The sequence below is a fragment of the Orbicella faveolata genome, unplaced genomic scaffold (genome assembly GCF_042242905.1).
Source record: "Orbicella faveolata isolate gen_17 unplaced genomic scaffold, um_ofav_v1 contig_14, whole genome shotgun sequence".
Taxonomy (NCBI): Eukaryota; Metazoa; Cnidaria; class Anthozoa; order Scleractinia; family Merulinidae; genus Orbicella; species Orbicella faveolata.
Genome location: NW_028301541.1, coordinates 15,833,977 through 15,855,739, shown reverse-complemented (window position 1 = coordinate 15,855,739; position 21,763 = coordinate 15,833,977). Strand labels below are relative to the sequence as shown.

The 21,763-nt window shown below is 39.8% G+C and overlaps 2 protein-coding genes and 2 pseudogenes across 3 annotated transcripts in view; 3 read left to right on the top strand and 1 right to left on the bottom strand.

Annotated features, from left to right (window-relative positions):
- The window catches only part of LOC110046813 (usherin-like), a 260,713-nt pseudogene that overhangs the window by 82,215 nt on the left and 156,735 nt on the right, over positions 1-21,763 (top strand). The window lies entirely within an intron of this gene.
- Positions 96-3,623, top strand: LOC149114201 (protein FAM151A-like). Its single transcript, XM_089287574.1, has 2 exons — positions 96-184; positions 831-3,623. Exons 1-2 carry the CDS (start codon positions 154-156, stop codon positions 2,354-2,356), a joined length of 1,557 nt encoding a protein of 518 aa, XP_089143700.1. The 5' UTR covers positions 96-153; the 3' UTR covers positions 2,357-3,623.
- On the bottom strand, positions 8,458-10,100 carry LOC110061172 (uncharacterized; annotated as a pseudogene).
- The window catches only part of LOC110066095 (neogenin-like), a 31,164-nt gene continuing 26,245 nt past the window's right edge, over positions 16,845-21,763 (top strand). Inside the window, exons 1-3 of the mRNA XM_089287565.1 lie at positions 16,845-16,997; positions 18,090-18,410; positions 18,831-19,106. Coding sequence (XP_089143691.1) covers positions 16,919-16,997; positions 18,090-18,410; positions 18,831-19,106 — 676 coding nt within the window. The 5' untranslated portion in view covers positions 16,845-16,918. The remainder of the gene's footprint in view (positions 16,998-18,089; positions 18,411-18,830; positions 19,107-21,763) is intronic.

Sequence of the window (21,763 nt, the reverse complement as noted above, 5' to 3'; positions counted from 1 at the left end):
CACCGAGATATTTTTCTCCAGGCCTCTTCTCTGGTCCATTAGAAAAAGACAGTTTCCTAGGAAACGTCAGATATGGTAAATGATTGAATAACGTGGTGGAGAGTCACAAGGTGGTCACGACATCTCGAAACAGCATCGTATATTTCTAGCAAAATGAGATACGTGCTGATTGGAATAGCTCTTGGTAAGTTTAGAAACTTCTCTTTTATCCAAATCTATCGAGATTCTGGGACAGCTATCATCTTGGGTATCTACGTGGTTCGTTATTTGCGAAGTCGATTTAAGCTAGATGGCTTTGCTCGGTCTATTCGCACGCGCACGTAAGCTCAGTAATTGCAAGTTGTGAGGTTTTCAACCTCTTTTCGCTGTTAATTGAATGGCAGTTCAGTTATTGTCGATGTGTAAGTTTTCTAAATACAGCATGAGTATTTGCTCTTAACTGAATTCGCTAAACACGCCATGTAATTCATATTATGATGCTTTTGAGCAGTATTGATTAAATATTCATCTTTGTGGAATCCGAGCCTCATATAATATTCATAGAAATATTGTTATGATTCAGTGAGGCCTAGTTCACACTTGCGACATAACGTAACGACATAAACGACATAACGCTATATAAATAGTAGCTTGTGTCGCATTGTGAACATCGACATACAAGCATAAGGAAAAGATCAGGTTTTCTCCTTATCATGCTGTTATGTTGCTATTATGTTGTTATGTTCATGTCGTTACGTCGCCAGCGTGAACTACGCTGCCTTAGCGTAAATAAGAAAGTCCTTTAGTTGACCCACTTTTCACTCACGTATTTCCCATGTCGTCTTCTTCAGGATTGCTAAATCCATCAGCTATAGGTCAAGAAAGTAAACTTTGCAAACCCATTCATCACCAAGACGCACGAGATGACATTCTGGCCTTCTTTGGAGTGCGTGACGCTCTTGACATCACTTGGTTGCACGCAGTTAATTCACCGGAGAAATTGGAACAGGGCTTGTTAGGAGACATTATGATGCTAGAGGCAGATGTCTTGATGCGGAACAACATTGTGAATGGAACTCCTGTAATGGCACATCCCCCAGACGTGGACAGCAACTTAACATTACACGGCTTCTTGTCACAAACAACGAATTCGACAAAAGGAATCAAGTTGGACTTCAAGACCATCGAGGTGGTGGAACCTTCCCTGAAGATGGTTCAGAACATCACGTTCGGGCAAGAGGTCAAAACCCCGATTTGGCTCAATGCAGACATCTTGCCCGGTCCCTGCTACGATAAGGTGTGCGTTCCGGTCGACCACGCTAGATTCTTGTCTCTCTGCAAAAGGTACTTCCCTAATGGAACTCTTTCAATTAGTTGGACAACTGGGAAAAATATGACAGCCCCAGAAAACTTCTACAACTGGTCTCAAGTGCTTCCTATGGGGCAACTTGTCTCTCAGATCGCTCAGCCTATCACCTTTCCTGTCCGTGCTAATCTTGTTCAAAGGTCTTGGGAACAGCTTCACTGGTTGCTCGACCTATCAGAGACATTCACCATAACCATCTGGTCTTCCACTACGGATAATCCAGATGTCCAAGACCTGGTTGCACTACAGTATAATGTGTCTGACAAGAGGAGAATATACTATGACCTTCCACCGGATCAGGAGAAAGCGTTTAAAGACGCGCTGGCAGCAAGCTCTGACAGAAGCAAAGGTGATAGTGAAAGTTTCCCCTGGAAAGCCACCGCTAACAAGGATTGCAAAGATGTGCTAACTGGTCATAACAGTGTGATGTTTTCGGGAGATGGTGGTCAAGTTGTATCTGAAAAAGTCCTGTACAAGGTGTCAGCTCGTGAATTTTCACAAATTGTTGGCAAAGTTTCCTTCATCAAGACTGGTGGAGAAGACGGCGAAAGAAGTGTCAGCATCACATTGCATGTGAAAGACGCAACAGGCACGGCAATAGATTCAAATCCACTTGTCACACTGGTGCTTCATAGCAGCGGTGACGTCCAGTTCTCTTTAACCAATGGGGATGTCAAGCAGGGATCCATTCAGAGCGAAACCGGTGTCTTCAAATTCGTGATCGTAGAGAGTTCGTCCGACGGCAGGCAGAGGTCTTTCAGTTGTGACATTACTGCGCAAGACAACGAGGAAGATAAAGTTTCCGTTTCCTTGACAACAGAAAGCGAGCCAGTAGGAGGGTACGCCCTAATCAGGGTAGGGGCACAGTCAGATGCGATTCTAGTGCAGGATGTTAGCACTGCGCTTGCAATGCCAGAGACTGCAGGAGGGAACCCTGGACGTTTTCAGTGCTGGTTTCAAATATTTGTAGTTATTTTGTCAGCGTTATTTTGCATGTTGTTGCAGATGTGAACTAACGTGTTTTGCGTAGTTAATCTGCGCCTTCTCTAAATATTCTGAGATCTTTTTGTTAGCTTTTAGGAGTTGACCAGGCGGGGTCTCAGCCACTTACTAGTGTGGTAGATGTTGCCACCGAGACCAACATTGAATTATTAAACATTGGACAACGGGACACAATGCAGCTAGTAAGATGATAATGCCGCGTTTAGATACGAAATAAACAGGTCAGGTTTCCAGCGAGGTACTAGCTTTTTTCATAATTATTCCTCTAAGCCTCGGAGCCAAGTTAACCAAAATGTTAAAGTATGAAAATAGGCCTATTGTACCAGAAGATATTCGTCAGAGTTTCTACTCTGAAATTTTACACATTCGGCAGTTCGAGGTTGTGTTTTTGTTGTTGTTGTTGTTGTTGTTGTTGTTGTTTAAGCGTGTTTCAGGTGTGGGTTTAAGTAAGAGCAACGTTTGTAGGTTTCTTTGATTCGTGCAGATCTAACTTGAGAACTTGCTCTTCTCAAGCGCCTGCCAGCTGCGGAAATTCCTTCGAGACAGTGTTGCAAATTTGAAAACTGAACCGAATACACTTTCAAATTGTCTTCACCTCGAAAAGTTTACAGAGAAGCCAAAAACTAATAAAATTTTAGTAATGTGACCGTTGAACCGAAATTTTCGGAAAGAGCTTATTATACAATTCCTTGCGTAGTGTTCAGGCCGTTGAACAGAAGTGAGGCTAGATTTGACTTTGTTGTTATACAAACCTCGATACTCAGTATCGTGCTAACTAGTTTTTGATCTCATAACATACTAACTAAGGTGAACCAAAATCTGGCCCTCATGCCAAGGTTTTTACATTTTACAGAACTGTAAAATAGCCTATTCCGCGAAAAAAATTAAATTGAGGGCGTCCAATGTTTGTGATCGGAAAAGAGGAAAGACAAACTGGTAACCTACGTTAGATAACGGCCTAAAACAGAAGTAAAGAACGTGCTATAAGTGTAGATGCGATGCGATTAAAGTATTCAGTGTTCGTCATTCGATGGAGCGGTATGTAATCTACCTTACATACATACCTTGACATTGTTAAGTGGCTGACAGTAGGATCGCTTAAATAATGTTATTATAAATCAGCCTTTACAAGGCATGGTTGTTGCATTTCTGGCTTCTGACTGTTTCAATAATCGGATGCTTTCAGTCTTGAGACAAAAGAATTAACGAGCACAAATGGTTAACTCTGATCAAGTCCAATTAAATATACTTCATCGGTGTCGGCGATGAACTCTGATTTCTTTTGCATAAAGAGTAGTTTATTGGTGCTAACCCCTCCCTTCTTCCACCCCACACTTTTTCTCTTTTTTAAATGTGAAGTGTTCTGTTTGTAACTTAATGGTTAAAAATAAGATTTCCTTACCTCTTTAAGCATTTCTGGAGTCCGTCTTTACTGCTAAATAATTCCTAATCAATTTCTTCGTGTTCAAGGCAAGCTGATCGATGCCTTACTCCACTCCAGATTTGAGATTTGAGAAGGGCAATAAAATTCAATTCTTTCTGCCACTTTCTTTGACAATATCATACTTGCATTTTAACAGAAATACAACATTTCAGAGGAAATTATGCTTCGTACAGGTACAACGAAAGTACAGAATACAGAAGCCGCGTGGAGTCCGGAGCTTGGGCAGTGCCTCAAACATTTCCAGCCGTGAGAGGTCTGGGTCAAACGATGCTTTGCATTCAACCAAAATCTCAAATGGTAAACTCAACAAGGAGCTATTTCTCAGAAAGAATAGTGTTTCGTTTCCGGAAAGATATTCATTCAAAGTCTGAGAAAGGCTGGGGTTTTGATATCTTGTGCATGAGAATTCCCGGGGTGAGGGGTATATGTGCTTTTAATGCGCCGCCTTGCACCGCACTGATCTGCCCATTTGCTAGAGCCTGAGCTTTTTCGTCCAGGTGAGGTTTAGTACAGAACCTATTGTAAAACAGAAAGGGCTAATTAATTTAAGTTGACTACACATGTATCAGTTATTACAGTCAACGCGCTTCGAAATGTATTTACTTGTGATACTTCACTCTGACTCTACCCTAAGGGAGGAGGGATGCTCCCTTATATCTACTATATAGGTATGGCCAGCGTCAGAGGGACATGTTTTTTTAAGACATTTTAGTCAGTAGAGTATCGATCTTGGTCATTTTGGTCTCAAACTTGGTATGGTTTTTGCAAGCAAGCTAGTCTTGAATTAGGTATGTTTTTTAGGAGAAGCTACTTTTTTCATCATTATCGGTAAGACCAGCAACTAAAGCCATTCACAATACCTTTAACATCATTCTGAACTAGAGAACTACGGCAGGTCTGAAACAGGGTATTAATTTAAGGCTCAGGCCATAAATAGGTTAGAAAAATCACAGACTTTGGTCTTAAATAGGGTAAGTGCTTTGGGAAGCGGGCCGCACAGCCCCACCAAATTTTCAGAAATTCAAAGTATTGTGTGTGAGGCTAAATAAAGCTAAGAGGCAAAAGCATTTGACGCATAATATTTCCATTTCTGTGCCAGGCAGTCTTGGTTCGAATGGATGCGGCACCTTACGTTTCGTTGTTAGTGACGCAGTATATTTAACAAATGGTAAACGCCATAGCGTGTACTATTGAGTTATGGATGCACGCGGGAGGTTGCTAAGCACGAAAGAAGCGTAAGAGTCGCACGAGGCGATAGTCGAGTGCGACTCTAGCTTCTTGAGTGCTTAGCAAACCACCCAAGTGCATCCATAACTCAATAGTGCACGCTATGGCGTTTACCATTTGTTTTATAACATAACATTGAGACATTGGAACAACAGAAGTCCTTTTATTGAGCTACATCACAAAAAAATGTTCGTGTAGTCTTACATGACAAGAGAAAACAAGCGCGCGAAAATTCATTCATGACAACCGACTGCATACCAGTAACTCGATAAAGTTTCATCTTCACACAACTGTGAAGACAGTTTCGCATTTCTGGCAAAAGAACGTCGGCCATTACTTTGGAAACAATGTCTGTCAAAAGATTTGCTTTGTAAACATTAGCATACACGTCAGCAGCGTACACCCATGGGAAAATAGTAGACGCTAAATTAACCAATCAGAGCGCGCGCTTTGCTTTAGTTATGTTATAATTTCTTTTCAAAAAGGACGCCTCATGTGTGACGACAGTTGTGCAATTATTCCTCCACTTTGGCTTGAATACTGAGTTATGAAGCTAAAATACAAATGCTATCGGTTTTTTCATGGAGACCAGCTCTTGAAATGCCGCGGTATGTCGAAATACAAATTTTCTTATTTTTAAAAGCGCGCTCTTTGAAGTAAAGCTACTGGAATTGTGGCGGAAATTCGAGAAATTCAACTAAATCTGGAAAATGTAGACACCTACGATATCAAGAAAACCTCATAAAAAAGCCATATTATACCAACGTTAATTAAACTACAATATGATGAATTAGTTACGTTCCACAATATATCGTATCTGTTGTATCGTCCAAACGCACCAAGTGCGTGTTCTTTTCTCGTAAACAGCCACAGAAAAGGGGCGGGATTGTTATTCCTGACAAGTGTTCTGTTTGACCAAAATTATGTCGCCGTAGTTGTCATCTTAATCACATTTAAATCAAGCACGTAAACAGATATCTTCGTTTCTCTAGAACACATCGTTTCAGTAAGACTTAGGAACATTTAAGTCGCCAATTATTGCTACCTGCATGACATTTTAATTTCGTTTTCTTTCCGTGACACGACATAAAATTTAGTTTCGAGAAGTTATTTTTGCTGAACATGTTTACCTTGTGAATTGCAAGCGTTCACCCTGATAACATTCATACTCACTATGTCAATAAATCACTCTGAAACGAAAAACAGTACCATTTCTTTGTTGAACTAAACAAAACAAAAGGGACAAATGGTATGGAAATTTTCCGGGAAAAGTTCCAGAAAACCCGGAAATTGATGAATTTCCGTAAAGCGAATCATTCAACCGAAAATTCCGAAATTTCCAGAGTGCAGATGGAACTGAAATTTCCAGGAAACCTTTTTTCGAAAATTTGGGTATACCTCAGGAGGTTGCCCTCTTTTAAGTGCAAACAAGACAAGTGCGATTTCATCCTGGTCACTGTGCCTAGTTGAGATTTTCACTCCATTACGAAAACTTGCCCCAATATCATGAAAACAATGAAACATCCCTTGCGGGGTAGTGCATGCATAGTTTTTACCATTTAATAGACTAAGGAGGCTCTTTTATCGCTGCCTCTATGTTTACAAGTGCGGTAATGGAATAACTTCCCACAGTATCCTGAGAACTGCTAAGAAACAACAGTGTACATAATTACAGTACACGCAACAAAGACGATCTTAAACTTCCATCTGTAAAACGAAATTGGGGATAGGAAAGAACTTGTTACCATGTCTTCAAAGATTGGAAAAATTTAGATAGTGATTTAAGAAACTCGTGTACCATATCTGATTTTAAATGTAAATTTCTGGAATCATTCTCAGTTATGTAATTTCTTTTTCTTTCTGCATTATTTTAGTTCTAGAACATATTTTATTCCTTTATTTATGTGATTACTGATATATTTAGAACATGACCTCTCTGTATATCACAGGTAGGTGAGTGAGCTTCCTGTAACAAATATTATTATTATTATTATTATTATTTAACATTTAATATTTAATATTTATTATTATTATTATTATTATTATTTCAAAACTAACAAGAACTTTATTAAAATCTCCTCAGAACACCTATTTACAAATCTTCACAAATTCCACTATCATAGACTAAAATTTTGATGAAAATAAAATATCATGAGATCCTAAAATACTAATTAACAAACTCATGCTATCATCGACTTTCTAAAATTGGTGGACACATGCCCGGTTGGCGTTTAAACAACAGAATTTCATTATTATCATAATATGATAACAATAATAATAAGAGAAAAAACACTATTCATGTACTAAAGATTTATATGATAACAAAGTATGAAACTGTAAAATGTGCTATTTAGGCTGGGTCGCATCGTTGAGCCACGTGTATTTTTAGGTTATTAATCACACTTGTACGGAAAAAAGTCTTTTATAGAAACTGATCTGATAGAGTTTGCATGTGTTAAGATCTACCAAATTTGTCAAATACTTTATACATTAAATTATAGATGGAGAAGGTGAAGTTTTTTCTGCATTCTGGCAAGATTCAAAAATGGCGGATGATTTCACTCTGTTCACTCTACGAAACTCGAGATCTGGGCAGAAAAAGCCGTACAGATCTGAGATCGCAGTAAGAAGATTCCGTTTAAGGCTAGTCCTACCCACAAAAGAAGCGAGTTCTGACTTGGTTCTATAGAAGTGTAAATTCTGTGCGTGAAACTTATATTTCCTTCTCTCTCACTCCGTTCGTAAAAAAGGAAAATCATTTTCCTTCTCCAGAACGCTGAAGCATAACACAAATACACAAGACTGTAAGGCAGGCAGAGTGAGAGCACCTGCCCGACGATGCTTTAATTCATTTCACACTAAGCTAGGCAAATAAGTACAAACAATGTGAGGAGGGGAAAACTGGCTACATCTTTACGACTGAAAAAGCCTAAGTAGGAAAATATTTAGTTAGTTGTAACCTACTTTCCAGAGAATCTTTAACATACATATTCTTAGCTTTCTCTGATTTCCATCGCCCGTGAAGCATTAATAACCTACCAGAAGCACCTGATTTCATAAGATTGTCTGCTATAAAGGTAGCACCGCCTGATCTAAGGCATGAGTACTATAGGGGATGGAGTTAATCCCTATAGCTGAAAGCGATTCTTTAATTAGCTCTCTACACCTAGTATAACTTAGTCTCCTAGGGCCTAGAGTATACAAATTGCCCTTCTTGACAAATTTAAGGGTTCTAAAAATGTGAGCAGATGAACTTAGATCAATACTTGCTGCTGAAAAATAACGGGCTAATAATGAATGAGGACATGCAAGACCACCACTTTTAGAAATAAACACAATATTGCCTTGCTTATATTGATCAGTTTTGCTATGCTTAACATTAATCTCTAGATGATCATCAAAAACTACAATATCCGAAGCCTGTATATCCAAAAGCTCATTAACCCTGAAGAGGCCATAAAAGCCTAAAACAAAAATTAATGCTGTACGTAAACCACTAAGATTACAGCCTTCATAAGCAAACTTAATACAAATTCGACATATCATATCAGGAGTAATAGGCTCCTTTTTTCTGACTGGTCTGCTAAATATACGTTTACTAGCCTCCAGAATGTTGCGAGATAGTGCAGAATCAACTGGATTACCTTGTATCCCGTATGGAATGAGATCATGGACCCATTTTAACGCACAAAACGCCGACAAAACAACAGCATATGATTTTTTGGTTTCGTGATGATTAGACAGGTATTCAGATATAAGTAAACTATCATAAGGCAAAACCAATCTTAGGCCTCTGGACTTCATATAAAGACAGAAAAGCCTGCATTGAGCGACATACTTTTTAACAGAAGAATTAGCCTTAGACGATAAAACTTGCTTCAGCATTAAACGTCTTTTGGCAACACAGGTCCGTCCCCAAGAAGTGGCTTCAGTCAAATCCTTAATGATATCTTCGAAACATCCGACCGCATCATCATGTTCAAATAGTTGACTGTCGCTCGTCTGGTCTGTGGGATTGCTCTCCGGATGTACTGCCTGAGCCAAGTCTGGTTGTGTTTCTGTAATTCCCGAATCCAGGACCGTCGCTGAGCCTCCCGCAACTTGAACTCCAATGACCTCTCTTTCCGCATCTGAAGCAGATGTCTGCTGGAGAAGGCATTCTACGGCCTGAAAAACGAAAAAACAAAGAACGCACAGCAGAAAGCCTTCACTAAAGAAAAAATAAAAACGTGGAAAAAATAAACAAAACAAACAAGAAAACTACAAGGAGCGTCGAGTAGTGTCGCACTTGATGAATATATCAACCTATTCACTCCTTATATATATTCCAACTGGAGTCTCGAGAGACTCCACGTGCTAACACAAGATTTGTTAGCATAAATCACATGCGTGCTCACGCTGAACTTCCGAAGGAAAATACATTTTCCTTCTTCAGAACGCTGAAGCATAACACAAATACACAAGACTGTAAGGCAGGCAGAGTGAGAGCACCTGCCTGCCACGTTGAAAAAACAAAGAAAGGGCAAGGAGCATACCTCGAAAAAGAGACCGGTCGTCAGCAGCACAAGAAGTATGAGCGCTGAGGGGAGTCTTATTCTTCTCGGATTTCTTAAAAGCATTTTGCTTCTTCTTCTTCAAAGCCCTCTCCTGCGCCTTCCTGATCCTCTTCTCGTCGTCCGAATCACTAGCTAACTCCTCCGCCTCGTATTCCTTCACCGCAAGCCAACCTGCTTCGCTCTTGTCTGCCAGTTTTATGATCTTCTGACGATGTTGCAAACTTTTTCTTAAGTCCTCAACCTTTTCAGCAGCTTTGTCGACGTCGCGCAAGCCAAGAAAATTAGCGGCTTCGTCTACCGTCGCCTGAAGTTCGGAGTTAAACAGGAACTGGTCTTTGTTGCCTTGGAACTTAAGCTTGCCGGCCTCAGACGCTCTTTGCAATTTTCCAGTTTCACTTGACGATTGCGAGCTTAATCCCGACGAGAGATTTTCAATCTTGTGGTCAAGGTACGTGTTAAAACGTTCGAAAACGTCCTCTGTAGCAGACTCTTTAGGGTTCTTCGAAATTTCGGGACTCGAGGGCATCTCAAACACGATGAAACAAACAAGAAAACTACAAGCACCGTCGAGTAGTGTCGCACTTGATGAATATATCGACCTATTCACTCCTTATATATATTCCAACTGGAGTCTCGAGAGACTCCACGTGCTAACACAAGATGTGTTAGCATAAATCACATGCGTGCTCACGCTGAACTTCCGAAGGAAAATACATATTCAGATCGTTAACACGAGCGCCACAAAACGAGCTTGAGTACCCAGACCTCCTCGGCCAAAGCTACTACATTAGCCGCTGTTCCGAAAATGAACCCTGTTCCGAGAATGAAAATTTTAGGAAATTACTGAGCAAATTGAGATAGGCTTTCACTTCGTGCAAATCATGCTAACCAGAAAAAAATATATTTGTTTCATTACGGCGTAGAAACAAAGTCCGTTGATTGATCGATTTAATAAACCTTTGATCAACTTAATAAACCTTCCACGGCTTTTCCCTGTAGAGTATATGAAACGCCTTTTAAACCATTTTATTAAAGGTTTGCGTAGTTAAGGAGCCATTGCGTCTAAAATAAATATATTTGCTGGATTACGCTCGTAGAAGTGTTGTTGCACTCTCATAGCAACAATATAATTGATTCTTTATGACTGCGACCATTTATTCCTTTGTAAATTGTACAAAAAACCTTTCGGCGAACTAACTTTTGGTCGATCGGGGCGAATCGACTTTTTCGGGGACGACACGACTTTGAGTTGGGGCGAAATAGTTCGGTTCGGTTCGGTTCCGATACGGCGGCCAGTGTAAAATGGGGTTAACGGGCTTACACGACTAATACGGTTCGTGACATTTGTACATTTACCGTTCTCTTCTCGGTCTCTCGACCTTTCTTTGTTTCAAACGTGTTTATGAAGGGTACTTTATGTCGTGTTATTAGGGCCCGGCTGTTTGATTAGAACTGTTCGCAAGAAAAGTATGTTGCTTCTATTCACGGATGTCATATTTATCATTTATCTTCGCCCGATTTTCCTTCGGAGACTACCGTAGCTTTACTTCGAGAAAGAACACCTTGATTTGCAGGTCGATAGCTGTCGACCTCCTGAGTAGGTTTTAGCACGCTTCGCGGAAGGAGTATCTCCAGTCGGCGATCTACATGCGATGCGCCCCAATTAACTGAATACCTGACCAGGTAGAGTTTGGTACGCCCAGATTTGTGCTTAATTGATGATACCTGGCTTCGGAATTTTAACGAGGAGTATTCACATAGTCCCTGGGATAACGTATGCTTTCTTTTTGATAGCCGAGTATATGTCAATTTACAGAGATTTTATGGTGCCTCGAGTATGTCAATTTACAGCGATTTAATGGTGCCCCGAGTATGTCAATTTACAGTGATTTTATGGTGCCCCGAGTATGTCAATTTACACAGAGTTTATGGTGCCCCGAGTATGTCAATTTACAGAGATTTTATGGTGCCCCGTGTATGTCAAGTTACAGAGATTTTACATGATAGGGCTAAACGCGTAAAATCTTTGTAAACGGTAAATTCACAAACATTCTTAGAAGATTTTGTTAAGTCGGTAAATTATGAGTTCTTTCCTCTTATTCTAGCCGGTACCATTTACAAACATTTTACAAATATTTTTAAATTAACAAAACTAAAAACTAAACAAAATCTTTGCAAAATAAATTTACACGCATTTTGTTTTTAAGCGGGATAAGTGACCAAGTCTGTAAATTCAGGATCTACAGACATTTCATAAAGTCTGTAAATGGTCAAATTTTCCAGTCAGTGATTCGAGTTAGGCATGAATTAAATTTATTTATGGACACTGAACGCTAAAAATCTCTCTTTCTCAACCCTTTATGATTTTCCTTTCTCGTTATGTTAGTATGTATTTTTTTGTCTAAAAGCAGCTTGGTTGATTTTTTTTCTCGTCACAATTACCCAACCCCACTCCCCTTAGTAGATCATTTTGCATAGCTTGAACAACCTGCCATCCAACCATCCAGTCTGCCTGAGGAGCACCTCGCGTCGGACAGCAGCATTTCCTCTCAAAAATAGGTAATATAATTTTTCACGTTGTTATTGTAAGATAGTTTTGTGCTGGTATGTAAATTCGTTGGTATGCAGGTTACGTAATTATGCTAAGAAGTTAAGAAGCTGTCTCTGTAAAAACCGACCACTGATTTTACTTCGAAAATTCGATTTTTCTCATAAGCTGGGATTTTGAAGCCCTTACCTAGTCAATTACTAAAATGAGTTTAATCTGATTAAAAATTCTAATTGAAGTTTTCTAGGATTAATTGAAGTTCGGTCCGCTCGACACAAGTTACGTGTTTGCCCAAAGTGAAAAAATAGCACGTATTGCCGGCGCTGCAAAAAAAAAAAAATAGTATTCGCTCAAAAGTCCCAATTCTTTTTTCAACCATAGAAATATCATAGCAGTTTGTTTAGCCATGCTGCAGTTATAATTCAACGTTGTTCCTTCAACGGTTAAAAGAAGATTTTCTACCCGTTAAATCGAGTTTTGAAGCAAACGCGAAAATAGCTCTACTTTGAAGGCATGTTTTAAAAATGTGGCACCTGCTTGAAACCGCTGAAGTACATGAATAGAAAGTATAAATGTCCCTTAATTTAAAACAATAATAAAATTTGTCTGCCCACTAGGTTTTCAAAACTAAGGACCGCTTAAAGTTCAGGAAATTTGGAAAATATTCCAGCGAGTAACCAACACACTCGCCTTCTTAAAGTGCTCCGATAAATTCACGTAAATCTCTAACCTGGCTTCAAGGTTAAAGTTTTGGTCCTTTGCAGCGATCCTTGAAACCTAAGTAGCATTAAAACTGCCACCTTTTCCTTCCAGCTGTAGGTTTGTATATAAAGTACATTTATACGTTCCTCATCTGTGTCGAGCGTGACGATCACATACTTCGATGTTCTTTGTATTACTGACCATTGTTTTCCTCGAAGCCGGTTTAATCATGTAGAGTCCTCTTGAAAGGTTTGCACTCTTTTGGACAACTCTCGGCACACATACATGTATGAACAGTAAACGGTGATCCGGGGAGCCAAGGAAGGACTGACAAATGCCACGGCCATTTTGTCTTTACAACAGGTGTTTTAGTTCCCAATGTTCCGGTGAGGATCACATTCCTGTTATACTCACGGGAAGATTGGGAACTAAAAACACCTGTTGTAAACATAAAATGGCCGTGGCATTTATCAATCCTTCCCTGGCTGCCCGGATCACGTTTACTGTTCAAACATGTATGTGTGCCTGGAGTTGTCCAAAAGAGTGCTTCTACAAACGGTCGCAGCCTTTTGTAACATGACTTTAGAATTTACAGTGGAACATGGCTGCAGTCGACTACGCGGTCACATCAACACAGTTAACTACTTTTATAAAGGCTAGTTGTGCCGGACTTGTCTTTGTGTGACGTCAGAGTTAACAGCAGTCAATTACATCGTCAGCGTTAACGGTTCTTCGGGTTACTATTTGGTGACATGACGTCAGACATAACGGCAGAAAGTGGCTACAGTTGACCGCTTTGCTATCACAACAATACCACTAAGTTATACATTTCTGACTAGCTTTGTAGTTGACAGTCCAAGTTATCTGGTCAAATCTGGCTTACGCATCATGAAGATATTTCTTTGCTTTTTAGTGTTTCTTTTTTTCCCTACAATCTTTCAATCTTTCTTAATCAAAACAGATCACTATCTTGAAAACTGTGTTTACAGAAAAAAATACGAACAATCGGCTCCTCAACCGCCATCTACTACAAAAGGCCTTTTGATGGCAAGTGCGAACGGTCACCGTGTTTAAGAACTATATTAGATCGTGCGACGCGTTTTATCTGTAGACCAAATTCTAAGGGATGTTTTTGAAACTAAAATATCCCGAGAAACTCATCGCCTCGAACATCAACGGTCTCCAGTAACCTCCACACTTGACTCGTATGCCATAGGGCAGTCCTTTACAGATCAGTATATATGCCTTACAAGGATCAGAAATCTGCCGACATGGTTCACAGACAACTTCACGACCTTAGAAGAAAACAAAACAATCATGATTTGCAGCCTTAAATTTAGAAGCAGAAAGATTAGGGAAAAAAATGAGGAATTTAAGTGTGAACTGTGAGATGCAAAATATATCGGCTACACGTGGCGCTACCTCCATCAACGTGTACAGGATCAGAAGGAAAAAAAAAGACATTCAAGGACGGACATAATGTAAAACCGCTGGTGAACCTTTGTGAGATTTTCAATATCCCTAAGGGATGCCGGGGCAAGCTTAAGTGTTGAAATTTTGCGATGCTCAAAATTAGACAGAAATGTCCGGAACTGGACACTCATAAGACTCTATTCGCGCGAAACGTTTCGTATCAGTTAAGGACTTGCTTTTACCCTCTTTGAATGAATGAATTTTGTCAGAATTCCATTTCTGAATATATAGCATTATAGGTCACTTATTTTAATTTCTTTTCAATTCCACAATCATGACATGACGTCGTCGAGACGTCATGTAACGTGCTTATCGTTAATTTTCTTTTTCTTCTCTTTTAGTAATTAATATAATCTACATGTTTTTCATTATAAAGGACATTTTAAATTAAGAAAGAGAGAAAGTTATGGACAGAGAAACAGTTAAATTTTCCGAAATGTTGATTACCTCAGTGGTCTCCTGATAATTTCTAAATGTCAGTTTTGCAGGTATCTAGGCTTGAAGTCAGCCTTCAGAAACCTCTGCAGGTGTCTCGAACAGACATATTACTTCATATCAGGTTGCATGCAGATATTGGTACCTTCAATTCCCAGTTGGCAGTTTAATGTCTTTCCGGGAAACATTTGGAATATTAAGTTTTTCTTTCATTCTACCTTTAGGCAGGCAGTGTCTGGGCTTTAACACTTTAATCCTGCATTGCTCACAACGTGAATAGATAAACAAATAAATGACAACAATAGAAATAAAGATATGTAAGGTAAGTGAACTTGGTATCAGGGCTGACAACGAAATGGCTTAAGATGTATAAATGAAGGCAAGCCCCGAGGATCAAGCACGTCATACAGGTAACTTATAATATCAGCCGTAGAGGATTGTGTCTTTTATATTTATCTATCAGTAATTTTTTTTTATTATTATTTTCTTTTAAAAATTGAAAACCATAGAAAAAATTAAAATGCCATCTCTGAGGTTTAATTACCAGCTATATGATAAAATACACCGTTGCTATGGCACCATCAGACAGGTGGTTTATTGAGCAGTGTGACAAAGTACGGTGCCTCTTTTCCGTCGAAATAACCCTTTTTAGCATCAGTTGAAAGTTGAAAGTTTTATCCTTAGAAGACCCAAACGTGTTGAAATCACCACCGAAATAGGAATTTTGCTCTAAAATCAGCAATTAAAGAACAAAGGCAAAGGCAAAGACAAGAACGCAGTTAAATATCAGGCTAAGACAGATGCCAGTGGTTTCATTTTCTGGCAGGTGGAAAGGAATACTGTTAATGTCTTTGACTGAGAGCTTTAAGATTTGACGCGATTAAAAAAGGTAAGCAAGTACTATTTTCTTCTCTTAAATTTCAATTTTTTTTTAGAAAAATCTTAAGTTTGGACGGCGACCGACAATCTTTGCTTCATGTTGAGAAACATTATTGCTGACGGTTGTTCTATAAACTTATTATCATCATGTTTGAAAATTTTGGAATAGATGATTATTGCAAAGCAAGCTTCCGTAACTGTCGACTGTCGTTTCATCGTGTAAAGCATGAGACTTATTATTTTAAAGTACAAATTTATTTTGTCCGAGTCTGGCGTAATGAGTACCACGCTATTTAATCAAACGTCATATAGTCCCGTTGTGTACCCGTGCAAGAAACTGTTGGGAGGGAAGCATCTAAGTACATCTTTCCAACGTCCTAGAGTGTCAAATAAAATGTCGAAGCATTTTAACATAAAATTTAATGAAAAATAAAAGCTTTTAAAATAAGAGCCGTATTTCCAGATCAACTTTCTAATCATAATATTTAATTAAATTGTTCTCGTTAAATTGTCAGCATTGATAGAAAGACGTCATAACTCCCAGTCGCCGATAATCTTCGCGCAAAGCATTTTTTCTCTTTTTTTATAGAGAGATTTTATAATGATGAGCGCTTCAAAGGAGCTAATCTATATATATTTTTTTTATATTTTTGTCTTAGAAATGTTTCCAATGTGTATGCTCAGCAGCTGTTTAAATTATTAAGATAACTTAATACAGGAAGTTGAAACTTGGGAATAATCGGCATAAAGCATTAACTGTGAATCGTGCATTTTCACAAAGACAAGAGCATCTTCTTCCCGGCATGACATTTCACAGATCAACAATTTTTACAGGTATGGTTTTCAAATAATAATAATAATAATAAAAAAACAATTCCTGCTGTAACGTTTGCTCGTAAGCGACCGCAACCACTTTTAGAGCTAAAAGTTTCGAATTTTCTTTTGTTCTTATCCTCCCGTAAGCGATCTCTTGACAGGTAATAGAGCGGAAATTTTGATAATATGGTGTTGTGATGTTTTTGGATTTCTGGGTAGTACTAGAGACGGAAGTTTCTCAATGGGAAGTACCAGAGTTTATCTTAAAATTGACTTATCGCATGAAAACATTCAAAACTTGGGGTAAGTCTCTTCAGTTACCATATGCTAATTTATTAAAACAAAATACCTTTCAAGCAAATTGTGGTAGAAAGTTTAGAGATTCAGTACCCAATCAGTTGACCGTGTTTAGTTAGTCAGTAACATAATGTTGATTGTTTTTTTTGTTTTTTGTTTTTTCAGGGGAAAAAGAGAAGAAACGAAGAATCGTCATGCTGTTGGTTATGGCTTTATATGTAATCGTCGTTGATGCAGAAATTGGCTGTGTCGCTGTTGAATATCTACATAAATGTGAGTGATACAGAACTAGAAAATACTCATCTTGAATTAGGGACTACCTTTTCTTGCTCTTCTACTCTTTGTTAAAACATTGAGCACAAAAATAGTAAAATCGTTTAAATTCACTTATGAAATTGTGTTTCTCTCCAATCCTCCCCACCCCTTAAGCAAAACAAGGGTATGGTATTCTTCCATATATAATTACCTTTTTTGATGTTTTGTTACGCGTTTTGTTTTTATTGTTATTCCTTTTACAAAATTAAATGCCATTCATTTGGGAAGGAAGCTCTTGCAATGAAGGGAAGGCGTTTTTAAAGTGTGAAAACAGTCCTGGTCATGCCATCATAACAAAGTGTTTTTATCCGTTTTAAAATTACGGCACATCCCCTGAAATTCCTTCCCGCAAGTCGTGTCGACTGAAAAGTAGTCTGACTTTGTTTGCTTAATTCTGTGTAACGAACTGTGGGAAAGAGATACCAGCATCAATCCAGTGCTAGTGTTGGGGAGTAAAATTCGAAACTGACTTCATGGAAGAAGGGCTAATTAAGAAAATGATTTATTCTAAGGAAAAAAACTAAAAACAGAGTAACAATGTAGTTTGGTTTCTTTGCCAGTGTATTTCTAAGCCAGTTAGGTCTCATGGTGGTGGCCTCATAGTTAGTACGCTCGACTCCAGACTCCGGATCGAGCGGTCCGAGTTCGAGCCCTAGCCGGGGACATCGTGCTCTGTTCTTGGGCAAGACACTTTTCTCTCACAGTGCCTCTCTCCACCCAGGTGTACTATTGGCTAACGGCTGGGGATAACCCTGGGATGGACTAGCATCTCATCGAGGGGAGATTAGAATATTCGTAGTCGCTTTATGCTACAGACACCGGGATAAGCTCCGACCTAATGGGTCACTTGGCTCGTATGCAGACTTTACCTTAGGTTAGTAAAAAGGCACAAAAAGGCTTCAATAAGCAAACGTTGCGAAATACAGGATTTAACGACTCCTTACTTTAGAAACTGACCCTTATGCAGTTTGTATCGAGTTTAAGAAAGTGCTATTTATTTCAAGGCTGTAAAGCGAAAATTTGATTAATAGAGAATAAAATCTCTACCAGATCCTAAAGCTCCTTCCATGTCGCTGAACATTTTGGAATTTCCGGGTGAGGACGTCCTCCCAATTGGCTACGACATAACAATCATTTGCACCAGTAACTCTTCAAAGGGGGGAAGTCATCAGGCTGCTCAACCTTATACGATCCAATACTATTACAACGAGAACTACGATGACTATATAAAGGATTGCGATGGCAGCGGAGAATCACTGGTATGCAAGCTTTTCATTCAAAATGCCAGTAAGAGCGATTCGGGTAAATATGAATGCGTGTCAGAGAATAGCATGAGATGCACGAAGGATAAACTCACATTGAAATTTAAAGGTAAGTCGTGACACTACCCCGTGATCTGTTGTTGTTATAATGGCGTTCTTATAATTCAACGATTAGCAAAGTATTAGCCATTAGTGTGCTGATTAAACGGGTAAAACTACTTCCGTTTTCAGCTAAACAGCAAATCACTATAAAGTACGTCGCGATGACTGCGCGACGACGAACTGACAGAGACGAACATGCTCAGTTCCTTGCAAGTGTTATGAACTGACTTCTAGTCGTCATCGTCGTCGTCTTCCTCTCATCGTCGATGCTTAAGTTCCCTAATTAAAAGCCCCAGGTTAAAACGTCTTGCTTAATTTGGAGTCATTAAATTTGGGTAATTGCATTTTGAATGTTTTGTCCTGATGATTTATACGAGATTAGATCTTAATTAAGTGTCATTAACAGTGGAAAGTATTTTAAATGCAGACCCATTACCACCATATTTCAATGTCGATCTTCCAAGTCAGAGAAACTTTTCCGCGGGAAGTACAGCGAATCTCAGCTGTCACGCGTCAGGTATCCCCCGCCCAGTCATCACGTGGTTCAAGGATGGTCATCGCGTGCCAAGCTTTTCTGTGAAGGAATTTAAAGGTCACTCCATACTAGCTTTTGACTCTATTCGCCTGAACGACCAAGGGAAGTACTGGTGCGAGGCAAACAGCACTGAAGGCTGGAACAGATCATCTAGTGTGAGTTTAACAGGTACATGTGCTTACAAAGTACAGGGTTGTTACTATCAGTATAATTTAATGAAGAAAACTCCCCGTAGGAAACCGCACCCTAAAAGCCGTACTGCATTGGCCTGATGGAAACACAAATCTAGCTGTAGACGGAATTATGGAGGTGCGTTTTAAAAGATATGGAAAACAATCTCTATGAAGCTGTGAGAACTTCTGGCCACGGCTCGTGTTCCCGCAGCATTTCTCCCTCCCCAACTTCCACTCGTGTTTCTATAACTTGGTGTATGGGCAGAAAATGTTTTCTATTGCTTAAACGTTGTTGAGTTAAATCAAGTACCTTGTAGTGACATTGTCAAATACTCTTCATAAATCAGTACATTTATTAAAGTAAATTTTTGCTTTCAAGATGCTGTAATTTAATGAGTGGGTAGACTACGAGTAGTCCCTCTTTCGCTTAGTCCGTCGTGCGTGACGCGAAAAAAAAAAACGCGAGAAAAAAATGGCCGCGCGAAATCCTGGGGGCGAGAAGAACGGCTGCGCGAGATCCTGGGGGCGAGAAGAACGCGAAAGGAGGGACTACCGCCTAAGCCCAAGAGTTTGCCCTTTCACGGTTAACTGATTTTTTGGTGTGAAATTTCCAATCTAATTAAGCGTATGCAATCGAATTCCTTATCTTGACGTCCTGTCATTATCGGCTGTCGTCGACAACCCCGAGAGATGCCTAGGAAAATAATCGCTCAAATGTCAAGTAGCGGTGCCAAAACATGTCGTGAAGGATGTCTTTCTCAAGCGATCGCAAAACCCCCAAAAAAGCTGCGAAAGGAAGACCAACGAAAGAACAATCGTGTAACGATTTTTGCCGCGTTTGTAGATGCAACTTTAAAAGTTTTTACGGCGATTTTAAACGTAGAGTTTCGACGGAGAATTTATTTGAGCTGTCCAAACGAGCGGGAGTAGAAAAATGTCGTCTGGCTGATCTGGTCACAGAACTTGGTTTTTCTTGTGAGAAAAATGTGGCTGAATCTAACAGAGTGTGCGCCAAATGTGCCACTAAAATTCGGAACGCTTCAGAACTTATGAGGTATCTTAAGAGTGGATTTCTTGTCTCGCAAGAGCATCCCATGCCATTGCCATGACTTGTTCGCCTATTGCAGCGGAATGTTTTAGCGAAGGTCCGGTTCGCGGCCTCATTCAGCGAATTCTGGAAAAATTGGCAGGACCGACTCACCGAAGGAGGATGGAATTTCAAAACTTGAAGTAGAGTCAAGGAAAGCATCAACGGCCAGACGATTCCATTTCTCATAGGTTTGCAAATGCGACCCGGCAAGAAATTTCTGAACTCATGTCCGCGCAGGCAGTCGAGAAACCGGCAGTGAAAGTTGTTATTCCAACTGGTGATAACACGTACTCCTTTCGTTCAACACCAGATGCCGCAACGGCTGACATCGTAAAAAATATCTGCAACCGAAATTGGAAGCCAGTTGTGAACGCGACGTTTGTGCACGAAGAACTTAAGAAGGAACTCTTGTCGTCGCTCGCCAAACACTTGGCTCGTGAAATGACCGAGTACACTCGTAGCGAGAGCATGCTAAAATTCAGTACTCCGTCAGAACTTGCATGCTTCTCTAATCGCAAATTGGTGCACGAAATAAAGGTCTTTTGCCCTTTGTGGTACACGTGCATTACAGGGGCCGCATGCGTCGATCCGTCTGATGAGAAATTCGACGAGAGCATAAATTCCCTGGCATTAGCGACTTCTGCAATTACACGCCTGCGAAATCCACGAATGTCTGCTCATGCAAAGCGAGTTTCCACCGTTCTTGTCCTCAGTGGGGAAAAAGCGGCCGATTTCACGCGTCTAAATCGGCTTGGAATTTGCATCTCACACGGGCAGGTTGCTCGTGATCAAGCCGAGGTGGGAAGAAATCATGATTCTAAAGTATTGCTATGGAAAAAGGCGATTGAAGAGAGGAATGGCACGTTGTCGCTGATTGAGGAAATTCTTGGCCAGCAATTACTGGATGATATTATAGATGTCTCTAAGTCATCTCTGGAGAGCAAGATTTATTATTCTTCTCAGGCATTCGAGAAACTTATGGATCTGCTGGCTGGTTGTGACACAAGAAACATCAGCAAAGTAGATCTTAAAGAGGCTAAGTGTAAGCTGCTCAAGGAAGAGCCAGTGTCTTACAGGTAAAACTGATGACTTGAGTTTTCTGCGGCTTTTCTTTGAATGTCTATTCCCCGCAAAAATCCACAATCCGTGCGCTTATTAAGGCCAAATCCGTCGATCCGAAAAACCTAGTCACCCCCTTCCTTGTTCTTTTCAGAGAGCAATTCTTACTCTATACTCTATTATAATTTCTTTTATGATATAGATAGGACCCTTTATCATGAGCCTCTGGCTCCGGGGACTGGGAGACCACCCTCTGTGTAATTTGACATGAAATAAAATTGTTTTATCTTATCCTATCTTATCTCATCTGCGCACACTCTGATTGGTCAAAAAACTCATGTTTTATCAGAGTATAAAGCATAGACAAAGCGCGTTTTATTCTATTTTTTTTTTGCCTATATCATAAAGCAAGTGAAGACGCCTAAGCCGTGTATTACACTGTGATAAAACACTCTGGACATTCGAGAACACTTGAGAAATGCAGAAAACACTTGCCTGCGGTT

Coding starts and splice junctions, on each gene's coding strand:
- LOC149114201 (XM_089287574.1), top strand. CDS start 154: ATGAGATACGTGCTGATTGGAATAGCTCTTG. Junction 185..830: donor GCTGATTGGAATAGCTCTTG/GTAAGTTTAGAA, acceptor CGTCTTCTTCAG/GATTGCTAAATCCATCAGCT.